Raw genomic sequence first — 14,224 nt, forward strand, 5'->3', positions numbered from 1 at the left:
GGCAGCCCCCCCCCCCTTTAGCGAAAAACCCCCCAAAAAAAAAAAAAAAGTGTCCCACTGTTCTTGCATACATGCCAACGTAAATATATGAACTCAAGCTGGAAACCCAAACAAAGCTCTTTTCCCCCACAATAGTCCTTCTGATATGTGTCAAGACTCATACTGGGGACCAGCAGTTGGAGTAATGGCTATGTCGCTGAACTCCCATGTAGTCGACTGAGGTTCGAGTCCCAGACCCAGTGGCTTAAACTCACACCAGGCATGTGTGCGTGCGTGCCCAAGATCCCAAGAGCAGAATGGAGGAGAAGGGATTGCGGCATGGCCGCCCCCCCCTGGGGGGTGATTTCTCACTTTCTGTCTCTATGTCTCTGTCTGTCTGGAGAGTGCACTCACCCTATAGCAAAAACCTCTTAAAAACAAACAAACACAAAACAAAACAAAAATAAATAAATAAACTCATACTGAGCAATGAGGTCTAGGTTGCAAAAGAGGATTTATTCTTTGTATCTGTCTGGGTAAGCCTTGTCCACAGTAAAGTTTTTTTGTAAACAATTTTGTCTTTGGGTTTTTCATGACCCTCCTACTCTGCAGAAAGATGCTTCTAATGACTCTTTTTAAAACAATTTTCCAGCGAAGACCTCTTGGTGGGCTCTATCTGTGCCTGTGAGGCATGGTCTCTCACTGTCATGAGAAACGGTAGTTCTGGCAGTAAGGTTGAACATGAGGCAGTGAGGGTGATGGCGGGGGGAGACGGACAGGATGCTGAGGTTCTAACGGGGGAGGTGATAATAAGCAGTGGTACATAGATCCCTCCCCACTCGGTTTCCTGGCAGAAGGCAATGACAGAAGCTGTCTGGGCTTCTGGGACCAGCCGATAGCGTAATGGTTACATTGCTAGACTCCCATAATCTACTGCGGTTCAAGTCCCAGACCCCATGGCTTGAAACTCACACCAGGAGCCCAAAATCCCAAGAGGATAACGGAGAAAGGATTGCTAACCCCGGGGGAGGGGGGGTTAGTGGTCTCTCACTTTCTGTCTCTCCAGCAACTGCATACGTCCTATAACAAAAATCTCTTTAAAAAAAAAAAGTTATCTGGGCTTCAAAGGATCAAAGACAGCACAGCACATCCAGACGTACACAGCTCTGCAGAAATTCTAACCAATGTACCAGTCCCAGAGAAGGCAGAGGGGCAGGAGTCATGTAGAAGCTGCCTCTGGGACCCAGAGCAGGCTTAGTCCTCGAAGGTGGTGCCTCAAAAGGGTTCCTAAGCAGTGGACTCATCCTAGGAGCTCCTGCAGGCTGCCTGCAGCCCGCAGCGTGAGTGTGGGGTGTGGCTGTGGAGGTGCCAGCTAGGACCAGCTCTTACTCTTACTGTGGAGGTGTTCAAACCATGCCTACCACCGATGCCACCCTCATTGCAACCCACTTACTTCTTAATCTCTGCATAGTCAACAGCATGACCTTAGAAACCTAGAATAATTTTTGGTTAGTGTATGTGCACTCACCAGAGAAAGAGAGACACAGAGATACAGAAAGTGAGAAATCACCCCCCAACGTGGCTCGGTCATGACATAATCCCTTCCCCTCCATTTCTCCATCCTGCCAGGATTCAGGGCACATGCATGAGCACACACGGGCCTGGCACATTTTTCAAGCCACCAGGGCTGGAACTCGGACCATGTTTGGCCACATGGGATCCCGCTCTCCTATCCACTGAGCCACAGGGCCAGCACAAAACCTAGATTTTAAACACAAATGCACTTGCCATGTGACCCTGTTAACCTATTGAATGCTCCCAAGACAGTTCCTTCTTTCTTATATTTAAAAGGCAATTTGGAGGGAGTATATCTTTATAGCTTTTTAAAAATATTTTTACTCTTCATTAGGCAGGCAATTGACTTAAAAGTAATATGGAAAAAGAAAATTGGGTGTAGGAAGAATACTTTTACTAGTCTCTCACTGTAATAACAGCATATAGCAAAAGTTATCTGCAAGTGCAGAAATTCCTATCAAAGACACTTAATAAGTTTTTAAAAATTATTTATTATTACAATGTTTACATTTTCCAATATAGCATGTGTGTTCACTAGAGAGAGTCAGAAGGAGAGGGAAAGTGAGAAAGCAAGCCACTAGATGCAGGACTTGAACCACGGTCAGCCATGTGGGAGTCCAACACCTTTACCACCACGCCACCTGCTGGCCCTATCAATAAGTATTTTTTTTAAGAACTGAATCATTTTGTGCAGTTGAACTAGCTCTATGAGGTTGTCTCAGCATAGGAAGAGCTGAACAGCTCCTGCAGGCCAGCCTGGAGGTCCACCTTCTACAGTGAGCAATGTCAGACCCAGGATGCGAGCAGACTCTGACTTTGCTACTTCTTAGCTGTGATAACTCAGACAAGACGCTCGACCTCTCTGAGCCTCAGCTTCCTCGTCTGTAAAGTGGCAATAAGGTCAGGCAGACGCCCAGGACGAACCCAGGTCGGGGATGGTCAGTGAGCTCTCTGAAGGACTGGACACAAGTCCCCGTTGGAGGGAATGCCATGACCATGACCGGGGCAGCTGGACCCTAACCCTCCCTCCCTCCCTCACTCCGCAATCCTAAAGGTCCTTGGACAGGCAGATAGATCCCCACCAGAATCTCTGTGCTGTCGTGCTTAAAAGGTTTGGCCTTTCAGTGTCCCCCCTGTACCGTGAACTCTCCACGAAAAGGTTTCAAGGGCAACTTGAGGCTACTGTCATCACCCCCACCAAGCCTTCTCCGTCCCGGTCTTTACCCTTTGCCCTCTAAATAAGGAAGTCACACTGCCAGGCTGAGAACTTCTGCCCAATATGGGTCCTGGGTGGCCTCTTGCCTCCTCTTCCCCTGGGCCCCCAGCCAGCTTCCCCCTCCCCCAGAGATGCTCACTGCTAACTTCATTCCTGCCTCATAGCTGGAATGACAGAGGCTCCCAGAATCCCTGGGGAGTAGGGAGGGTGCTGGGGGTCTGGGGAGGCAGCCAGGCCTGGGGCAGGTTAGTGTTACAGCCCTGGGTAAGTGAGCGGGCCGGCTGACGTCAGGGTGCTGATGGGCAGGAGGGAGGGCTGCTGAACAGTAAGGATAGGTCAAAGCAGATATAACCAGCGAGGGGCAGAGAGAGCGGCGAGCTAGAGACCGTCCCCAAGCCATGGTCCCGACCGGCCCCGGCTCAGCTCGGGTCCCTCTGCTCCCAACCCGAGTGGCCGATGCAGGCTTTGGTTTCATGTCAGCAGCCTTCATCTGCCTTCCAAAAATAAGCCCCTGCCGCCATGCCGAGGGGAGAAAAACAAGAAGGGCGGTATTTTTAGGGCCATTAATTCTGACCACGTGCCTGACAGGCAAGGTGGATGGCCCTGGGACAGAGGCTGTTCATCACTATGTCCCGGGGAGCAGGACGACTTCAGGGCACGCTGCGGGCTCTCATCTTCCTGGGCGTCCTAGTGGGCATGGTGGTGCCCTTGCCTGCAGGCACCCGCGCCAACAGCACGCTGCTGCACTCCAGGGGCTGGGGCACCCTGCTGTCCCGGTCTCGCACCGGGCTCGCCGGACAGATTGCCGGGGTCAACTGGGAGAGTGGCTATTTGGTGGGGATCAAGCGGCAGCGGAGGCTCTACTGCAACGTGGGCATCGGCTTTCACCTCCAGGTGCCCCCCAGCGGCCAGATCAGCGGGACCCACGAGGAGAGCCCCTACAGTGAGTGCAATGGCAGCCAGCTGGGCTGCGTGGGGGCTGGGGCTCCAGAAGAGCTAAAAGATGCCCGGGGCCTGCTCTGGTGGATGGGTTCTCCTGCGAGGTGGGGAGGATGGCTCGATTAGACGCTGTCTGGGTGCAGACTCCACACTGAGTTGGGAGCCACTTGATGTCCTGTGCGGTCTTCCCATGGAGCCTCTGTGGCACTAGTTACCTCAGCATTAGTGGCCCATCTGTGACCACGGAGAGCCGTGAGCTGGAGGAGCCACAGGCAGGGCGCGGAGAGCAAGTTAGGGTACCTGAACTAAATTGGAACCCGCTTATTTGTGAGCCTCCCTCTTGGACAAGGAAGACAAGCCGTTTGCAAAACCTGCAGCGGATGCATATCCTTCTTTTACTTTAACCTGCTCCCTCTGCCCCCGGGTCCTTATCTGACAAATTGATAGGTCACTGCACAGGGTCCCCTAACCAAGAGAGTGTGGGGCCGCCGGATGCAGGGGGTGGCTAGATGTGCAAGATTCATATGGAGTACACATTAGAATAATAATAATTGGAATTCCTTTTTTAAAAAAAGTTTGCTATGGGGTGCATGCAGTCACTGGAGAGGTGAAGAGAAAAAAGGGAGGGAGAGAAAATTCACCCTGGAGGGGGGGTGACGCCGCCACAGTCCCTTCCCTATTGTCCTCTCCAGATTTGGAGCACACATGCACATATGCTCAGTGTGGTTTTCAAACCTGCAGGTCCAGGATTCAAACCCCTCAGCGGCCATGTGAGATCCAGCTGCCTTAACCTCCACACCACCTGCTGGCTCCAGAATTCATTTTTCTTTTCACCCAAGCCCTACAGGTACACGTGTCTATGTCAGTGAAAGTCCAGCTGCAGAGCTAACCTTAAACAGACACATAAGTGGTCATTGCTGTCTCTGACTCTGGGGTCAGCACTTCCCTTGCAGAACTGGATTTTTAGCTGTGTAGAGGCCGGGTTCAACCAGGCCGGCAGCCAGGAGCTCCTAGCATTAGAGGGATGTAGGAGAGGCGGTGGGGTCCGACTTCCCAGGAGCAGGGGCCACACTCAGATTTGTCGGCTCGAGTCTTGCACAAGCCTTGGGTAACCTGGTGCGTTTCCTCCTCAGGCCTGCTGGAGATCTCTACAGTGGAGCGAGGTGTGGTGAGTCTCTTTGGAGTGAAAAGCGCCCTGTTCGTTGCCATGAGCAATAAAGGAAGACTATACACAACGGTGAGTTCCCCAGGCCAGGGGAAGCGCCAGGGCTGTGTGAGGCCTGGCACTTACACAGTGGAAGAAAAGGACACATTTCTAAGTAGAAAAGTATCTAGAACAAGAAAAGAAGGGGCTGTGGAAGGAGCTCGTGCAGGTGAGGGGCTTGCTGCCCTGGCTTCGTGGGCTCCCAGGGACTTGGCCTCAGCATCGCCGTGCCTTTCCTGAGTGCTCCCGGGTCTCAGGGAAGCCTGTGCTCTTGCAGGAGCTGTCACGGGCTCGTGCCAGTTTAAAGTCCTGCCCTGGACAGCATGGGGGCTGCCGGATCCAGGCAAGCCACCAGCCGCGGTGACTGCAAGGTTAGGTGGGGGAGGTTGTGGAAGCATACGGAGTACACATTAAAGCAATGGCAGTGGACAGGCTCAGGGAGCCCAGCCTGCCCTTCAGCCTGGGTGCACCACCGGTGACACCCCTGCTGAGACACCCCGACCCAGGGCGCAGTGCGAGGAGCGGGAAGGGAGGATAGTCTATCATCTTCTGCAACATACTACACTTCTCTTTTAAGGGTTTGAGTCCTCGCAGCTCTGATTCTGCAGGCTGGAAAAGCACCCTCTCTATATACACTCTAGGCAGGCGCCAGATCCCCCTCTCCCCACCGGTAGATCCCCCGGCAGTGCAACTGCATCGTGACTCAAGGAGCCAACATGAAGCACACTTGAGCCCTCCGTCCTCTCTGACCCACTAACTCCTGGAACTCTCAGTCCGTGACCTGCCTTATTCCAAGGACAGCTCCGAACACACCCCTATGTAGTTGAGACACTGAGAGGTCTTTCGTCAGAAATAATAAGGCTAAAAGGAAGACCTCAGAGCAGTCCTCAAGGAATACCAGAGTTATTTATAGGGAGGGTGTGGAAGGCTGTTCTACTGCCCCTTGGAGTGCAGACTGAGGTTCAAGAAATGAGCAACCATGTCTGGGTTCGGTGCTGGGTCCAGAGGGCTACCCCAGGGGAGTTCTACTTCACATTAGAGTGGGCTGCCTGGACGGCCTGCATCCCAAGTCTAGTGCAGAACGTCTCAGTGTGGGTGGTTTACGTGGACACGTGGCATGGATTTTAATCCATGAGGGTCCCCAGCACAACTCTGTGGACAGTTTGCAGCCAAATCACCGTGGTGACTTGAAAGTACAGACTTCCAGGGACCTCCCTCAGAGATTCCTGGTCGGGCCTGGACGCCTATACGGTGCTGTTTCTTGTTTAACTTTTGGAGTGTGTCTGTGCACAGGCAGGCTTGGGGGCCACCAGACCACATGGCCTTTGCAGGGCAGGGATCACTGGGCTCAGGGTTACACTGGCTGGAGGCTGGAGGGCTGGGCGAGACGAAACTCGTGAGATTTGCATTCTCAGACGCCCTCCTTACCACTCTTTGGAAAGCAATGGAGAGACCGGGAAGCTGCCTGGGACCAACCTAGGTTCAGCGAGAGCCCTCTATGGAGTGAGTCATCCCATGAAAACCGCTTCGCCACTCTGTAGGAAGCCCACTAGTTGGAGAGCTGGGATTTGGGCGGTTGGCGATGGGACTCCATGCAGACTCGCAGCAGGAAACCTGGAGAGAAGCACAGGTTACTTCCACTCTGCCCTTGCCACCTTTATTAGCCAACATAGTTCCTTTTCCTGGCCCAGAAGGGGGGTCAACTCTTGGAGGGGGAGAGGTACGAATACCGGGAGAAGTTATCCACTGCGCCCTTTGAATCTCCTGGTCCTGGTAGAAGAATCCGGGAAAGGCTGGGAATAGGAAATTCAGCAGTCAGCTCAGCAAAGGAGAAGAGCGATGCGATAGCAAAGGGACAGGAGTCACGCTTTTGGGTGTGACCACCCTACCACCTGCCCCAGGTGACGCCACCCCTCACTGCAGCACTAGACAAAGACGCAGAGTCAAGAGGGTTGATGAGCCCCAGGGCTCACTAAATGCGCAGAGCTAGGAGGAAGGGCCTGCTCTGAGAGAGAACCCGCCCTATCCCAGAATTCCCTCCCCCACCCCCCAGGAGCATCTGGCCAGGGAGAGCATGTTCTTCAGTGGGAGTCTCCTCCCTGCACCCCAGGGCCAGCAGGGTGTGCAGAGAAGGGCTGGACAGCTGTGCCCCCAGCCTGGGGCACGGATGCTTTGTGTGTCTGGGGACCAGAGGCTCCTAAACAACCTCGCCCCACCTCCGCCCCTCAGGGCCCGTTATCACAGTCTAAAAACCAATTGCCTGCTGATCCCTGGAGCCGGGAAGACTCCTCTGGGTGGTGATTTCATTCAGGCCATTTCCCTTTAAGCCCCCTGTGCTGCCCAGTCTCTCCAAGACTCAGCTGCTACTGCCACTAAATGGGAATTCCTCCTGGCAGGAGGGGAGGCCAGGGTCAGTGAGGCGGACAAGTGCAGGGCGGTGGGTCTCACGCCCCCTTGGGCAGTGTATCAGCTATGCACGCCGCCGTTTGTAGGACCCTGCAAAGGCTTAACAAGCAGGACCTCAGCGCCCCCCAGAGCCCATCTGATCTCTGTCCTCATCTTGCAGACTGGGCCCCTGGGTCGCCCAGGGCCCACACTCCTGCACAGCTGTGCGCAGACCTGCTTCAGGGCTCCACAGAGTGTACATGAGACACCCACGGCTGGAGATCGGAGCCGGGTTCCAATTCCTGGCCCCACCTGCCCCCTAGCCACCTGCCTTACTTTGGGTAAAGTCACTCAATTTCTCTGGCCCCAGACTCTTGCTTTCTAGATGTAGAGAGAGAGAGAGAAATTGATGAATTCTGCCTCTTCAAATTCCCTTTAAGGTTAAGAAAACGAAACATCAAAAATTCCTATGGGAGATCATTTGGCTGAGGAAAATATATACGAACAAAAAGTGACTAGAAACTTAATATGCTTCTGAGTGGCTTTAGTTTTCTTTTTCTTTCTTTTTTTTTTTTTTTTGTCCAGATTTTGTCTTCTAAAATGCTAGAGGTGCAGGTACTGGCTGGAGAGAGACAGAGAGAGGAGGAGAAGGAGCCCAAGAGGGCATGGCCACACCGTAGTCCTTTCTCCTTCGCTTTTCCACTGTCAGGGCTTAGATACACACGTACCTGTGTGGTTTTCAAGCCCTAGAATCGGAATTCAAATTGCAGCTGGCCATGTGGGATCCGGCTCCCTGACCTTAGGCTCCAGGGCTCGCCTGGTTTTAGTTTTATAGCTACACCGCATGTACACCCTTTATGTTTGTTTGTTTGTTTTGCCTTTTGCTATAGTATGCTTGCACTTGCCAGAGAGACAGAGAGAGGGGAAGTAAGTCATCACCTCCCCCCCCCCCAGGGGGATGGCCTTTCTACACCCCCCTCCTGGGATTCTGGGCACGCACGCACACGTGCCGGGCGTGCTCCCAAGACTCCAGCCACAGAGTCGGCCGTGAGATCTAGCGCCTTAACCACCAGTCACGGCGCTGGTCCCACTCACACCCTTTTAATCAGTGGTAGGACGACTGCATCTCAGACTTCTGGCCGAGATCAAGGCTGCTAGCAGTCTGCCAACACGCAAAGCACAGAGTTTATTTCATCCCCAGAGGCTTGTGACTATTATCTGGGGCATTTTGTTGGGCACGGGAGGGCCAAGTCTCTCCCTTGCTTAGTTAATACCACTCTATCAGGGAGAGAACAAGCCTGAGGGAGGGACAAAGGCTACCACCATACAGAAGTGCCGGGGGAGGGCGGGAGTGTAGGCACAGGCTCCAGCCGTGAGGGGCCCGAGGCCTGCAGACATCCTACCTGCTAGGAACAGCAATGCAAGAGTGGGAAGAATGGGGACCAGCAGATGGCATAACGGTTACATTGCTAGACTCCCACGTAGACCACTGCAGCTCGAGTTCCAGACCCAGTGGCTTAAAACTCACACCGGGTAAATGTGCATGCCCAACATTCTGAGAGGAGACTGGAGGACAAGGGATTGCAGTGTGGCCATCCCCCCTGGAGAGTGATTTCTTACTTTCTGTCTCTCTCTTTCTCTGTCTCTCCAGTGAGTGTACATGGCCTATAGCAAAAATCTCTGAAAAAAAATTTTTAAAAAGAGTGGGAAGAATGATAATAGCTGATGAAAGCAACTTCCAACATATCTAAACTGACAGTGTAACTGTGTACTAGGAAAAGCAGTGAGAAAAAGCAGCTGGAAAATACTTGTGCATTTCAGCGAAGGGCCGAGAAAGCAGCAGTCGGGGTCTACAAAAGGCAATCGTCCTAGGACAAAGAGGTGGTTTCATTGTTTGTTTCTCACACGCCCACCTCCTTCCTGCCTCCCCGACTCCATGCACACGGCCAGGAGTAACAGGGCAAGGGGCCAGAGCAGCCCGAGGGTGAAGATCTTTCGAGGCAAGAGCAGACCTTCCTCTGTCTAGGCGACTTGGCTCTGCCTGGAGACAGGAGGACAGATGTCTTGTCTGTCTCCGACTCCTGGGGCGTTTTCGCCAGTAGTGACCCACCCCGAAACACCGAGAAATGTGCCCCTCTGCCAGATGCTTCTCCACAGTGAGACCCGAACGCATGTCTCTTGAGTGGAGTTTGGTTCCGCAGAAGTCTGACCAGACCTACATGGAATTCAAGACGATGTCACGCAGGAGCTCGAGCCCAGCAGGCCCGGGAAATGTGACCCTGTGGGATTATTTTCATTTGTTCAAGTAATAATATATGGTAGCTGCTTTTATTAACACGGCATTCACTTGGCTCGGGGGCTCTTCTCACCAGCGCTGAGGAGCCAACATTCCTGGGCCTTGAGAACTTGAGCTCTAGGAAACGGTAGAGCTGAGTTCAGGGGCCGAAGTTGCATCAAAGCGTTCAGGGCAAACGCATTGTCTCTACTTCACACCCCACTGCCCCCCGAACCCATGGGCAGGGTGGGCAGAGGGGCTGAGGGACAGGGTGGGGGCTAGAGGGCTTTTAAAGCGACTTCATTTAGTTCTCTTTTTGCACTTTAGACTTGTACAGAAGTCTGGGAAGGCCTAGGGATAGAAGATGAGAATGGACAGAATGGAAAAAAATAGCAGTGAATATTTTCAAAAGGGGACTTGGGGCCAGCAGTGCACTGCGTGTGGTGAAGGTGGCCGAGTCCTACATAGCTAACTGCACAGCTGGAGTCCTGCATTTGAAAAATGCACCAGGCATGTGTGTGTGTGTGAGTGTGCACATGCACACGTGTGTGCTCCAAGATGGAGGAGAAGGAATCACAGAGTGGCCCCCTCCCTAGGGGGTGATTTCTCACCTTCTCTCTCTTTCTCAGGTGAGCACAGGCGCCCTCTTGCACATTAAAAGGAAAATTGGAAATAAAGTAAAAGGGGGCAGACTTGGGATAATCAAAGTGACAAATAGAGACAGAAGTATAGTAGGTAAAACCGTGGCATGTACACTTCAACTACTAATGTGTCGGGAGACATGGATGTTTGGAGGAGGCTGGGTTCTTAGAGGGACTTGCTCTGGACAGTGGGGTGTGGGACTCGCTCTGTTCCTTTCCCTCCTCTTCTCCTGCCCTGACCCTTCTGCCCCAGATTTTATTTCCTCTGTAGAGTTTGCAAACAACATATGAAACCTCTGCCTTTACCACCATCCAGATCAGAAATAAATTCTCCCGGAAACTGACTGGGCAGCTTCTTTTCCAGGGGAATAAAAAAGAGGAGCAAAAGCAGAGGGCTTCCACACTATAAGGGGACCACCCGTTTCTGAGAGAAATGTTTCCTCACTCCTTTCCTCGACCATCGTCCATCCCGAAGTCCTTTTCCACTATAAATAATTTGCTTACTTTAATAGGTAGCACGTGGACATGGTTAAAAAAAAATACATAAGAATATTCACTGGGAAGTCAGCAGGTGGCATGGTGGTTAAGGTGCTGGACTCCCACATGGTTGACTGCAGTTTGAGTCCTGGACCTGGAGGCTCGAAAAATACACCGGGCACATGTGCATGCATGGCCTAATTTCCAAGAGGAGAACGGAGAAGGGATTGAGGCATGGCCACCCTCCCCCGGGGGATGTGATTTCTCATGTTCTGTCTCTGTCTCTGTCTCTCTCCAGCAAGCATACACATCCTATGGTAAAAAACTAAAGGAAAAACAAAGACTATTTGTTGGAAATCAAATCTCATTCCTACTGTTGCTTTAGAGCCTCAGCTTCTCCCCAAAGGCAGCCACTGGGGTCAGTTCCTTGTGTCTTACTCCAGGGATAACCTAAGCCTGTGCACACGCCCTGGCCTCATGTCAGTGCTCCAAGAGGCCCTTTTTTTTTTTTTTTTTTTTTTTTTGGAGAGATTTTCACTGTAGGGCGCATGCCCTCGCCAGACAGACAGAGACATAGAGACAGAAAGCGAGAAATCACCCCCTAGGGGGGATGGTCACGCCGCAATCCCTTCTCCTCCATTCTCCTCTTGGGATCTTGGGCACGCACGCACACGCGCCCGGCGTGAGTTTTAAGCCACCGGGTCCGGGACACGAACCGCGGTCGACTACGTGGGAGTCCAGCGACATAGCCATTACGCTAACTGCTGGTTCCCAAGGCCCTTATTTTTCAGGGCGTATAGCGCTCTGCTGCGGGCGGGGCTCAGCCTAACAGAGCCAGGCCCTCCCCCTCCACAGATGCTTACGTTGTTTCAGGCTGGTACTATGACACCAGAAATGCCGCACAGGTGGGGGTGTACCAGTAAGATAAACTACTCAAGGGGGAACTGCTCAGCAGTCGCTATACCCAGTTTTTATTCTGGTAGCTATTGTTGACTTGCTCTTTAAAGACGTTATGGAAACCAATACACCGAAGGGTGTCACGTAAGAGTTCCTAATCTCCATGCTCTCACCAATGAAAATTTAGTGATCAAACTCTCTTCTTTTTGCCACCTGGCCATTCCAAATGTGATCTCACAATTATAAATTACATTTCTCTTGTTAGGCTTATTCTCCTATGCTTCAATGCTATTTCTCGTTCCCCCTCTGAGCATTTTCTGTTTATAAATGTCACTCATTTTTCCCATTTGTAAATATTTTGTATCCAATTTGCCATTTCTATTTTTATATTTTTAAGGTAATATTTTTCAGATAGAAGTCAAACTTACTATTTTTTTTTGTTGTTATTGCTGCTGTTTTTTTTTTTTTTTTTTTTTGTCGTTGTTTTTTAATGACGTCTAAGTTTTTCTCTTTTAACAGATCTTCCTGATTCTGGGATCATTTTAAATTATTTATTTATGAGACCAGCAGCTAGTGTAATGGCTATGTTGCTGGACTCCCATGTAGTTGACTGTGGTTCAAGTCCCAGACCTGGTGGCTTAAACTCACGCCAGGCGCGTGTACGTGCGTGCCCAAGATCCTGAGAGGAGAATGGAGGAAAAGGGATTGTGGCATGGCCATCCCCCCTGGGGGGTGATTTCTCACTTTCTGTCTCTCTGTCTGTCTGGCGAACACATGCGCCCTATTGCAAAAACCTCTCCAAAAAATTTGTTTATCTATTTAATTTTATTTATTTATTTTTAAAGAATTATTTTATTTAACTTTATTTATTCATTTATTCTTTTATTTTAATTTGACCACAGAGGGATAGAGTGAGACAAAGAGAGAGAAAGCAAGAAAGCAAGCCGCCAGGTCTGGGACTCCAACCATGGTCGGTCATGTGGGAGTCCAGCACCCCCAAGTCCCACTCCACCTGCTGGCCCCTATTATTATTATTGTTGTTATTATTATTGTTATTATTATTTTAATTTGCTATAGGGCACATGTCCTTACCAGGTGGGAGTAAGGGAGTGAGAAAGTAAGCCTCCAGGTCTGGGACTCGAACCTTGGTCGACCATGTGGGAGTCCAGCACCTTAACCATCATGCCACATGCTGGCCCCTCTGAAATTATTTTAAAAGTTCATTTATTCTTTTATTTCATTTTATTTTGACGGTGCCCTCTGACATTAAAATCTTGGACCTGCTGGGATTTACTGTGGGGAGTGGGGTCACACACTGAGCTTACTCTAAGGTCTCACCTGCTGTGCAGCCCTGTGTTTCTCCAAAGGCCGAGGTGTCGCTTTGCCCTCAGGTCACGTCAAGTCCGTTCTCATCTGTGCTTGGTTCTGCTTCTGGACTCCATTTCGTTCATCGATCTGTAGCAGACTTCTGACTAGCAGAGTTTCATTTCTCGCTGAACACGTACTATTAATCCCCAGTTTAACTTCTGGTGCTGTTGCTCTCGACCTTTGCCCACAAGCAGTCTCAGATCCTGTGGCCGACCTACACCCTGAGCACAGGCAGAGAAACCGCGGTCCAGAGAGGGGCCTGGTCAACTGGAGCTGGCCAGAGGGGCACCAGCCTCTCCTCTGAGTCTGGCTCTCAGCTCCCATCTCCCAGTCCTCGGTCCACCCACGGAGTTTAGAAGATAAATTGCCCAATAACTCACAGCAAGCCTTCCAGGTGACCCAGATTAAGGCGAAGTCTTTCGGGAATTTCCATGGGACATGATTCATGATACAGGTGAAGAATAATAACAGGCCAGCTGGCCCCGTGGCTTGGTGATGAAGGGAATCAGATATATATGACTGACCGCAGTTCAAATCCCAGACCAGGGGGCTTGAGAAGCAGGTGGGACATGCTTATGTGCGTGTCCCAGTTCCTGGCAGGATGGAACACTGGAAGAGAAGGGATTGTGGTGTGGCCATGCCCTATAGTGAGTACTTTCCTCCTGTCCCTCTCTTTTTCCTTCCCCTCTATTCCTCTCTGGTGAGTGTACACATCTTCCGACCAGAAAATAAAAAGATAGGGACAGGCAGATGGCATAATGGTTACATCACGGGACTCCACGTAGTCGACTACAGTTTGAGTCCTGGACTCAGTGACTTATAACTCACGCCAGATGCATGTGTGTGTGCCGCAAATCCCAAGAGGAGAATGGAGGAGAAGAGATTGTGGTGTGGCCATCCCCTGGGGATGATTTTTCACTTTCTGTCTATCTCTCTCTGTCTCTCCAGCGAGCACACTTGCCCTATAGCAAAAATCTCTCTCTAAAAAAGGGACAATAATAGTAGCAATAATAATATTATTTTTTAATTTTACCAGGTGCCAGGCGTCATTCTTAGGACTTCCCACGCATTATTTCAATAAGTATTCACCCCACTCTGACATAGTGTTCTTTCATTCTCACTTTATAAATGAGGGATTTGAGGCTGAAAATAAATGTGTTAAATAATTAGTCCAAGTTCATATAGCTAAGTAAGAGTCATTGTCAATCTAACCTCTAAACTATGTCACAAATACAACGGGGGGGGGGGGGGTTGTCCAAAAAAACTCA

The 14,224-nt window shown here is 51.0% G+C and overlaps 1 protein-coding gene across 1 annotated transcript in view; it reads left to right on the top strand.

The window, feature by feature from the left end:
- The first annotated feature begins 3,367 nt into the window (after window positions 1-3,367).
- Window positions 3,368-14,224, top strand: part of FGF6 (fibroblast growth factor 6) — a 13,888-nt gene continuing 3,031 nt past the window's right edge. The window contains exons 1-2 of the mRNA XM_006172031.1: window positions 3,368-3,713; window positions 4,843-4,946. Of these exons, the coding sequence (XP_006172093.1) occupies window positions 3,368-3,713; window positions 4,843-4,946 (450 nt within the window). The remainder of the gene's footprint in view (window positions 3,714-4,842; window positions 4,947-14,224) is intronic.

This window comes from Tupaia chinensis, unplaced genomic scaffold (genome assembly GCF_000334495.1).
Source record: "Tupaia chinensis unplaced genomic scaffold, TupChi_1.0 Scaffold150288_1, whole genome shotgun sequence".
Lineage (NCBI taxonomy): Eukaryota > Metazoa > Chordata > Mammalia > Scandentia > Tupaiidae > Tupaia > Tupaia belangeri.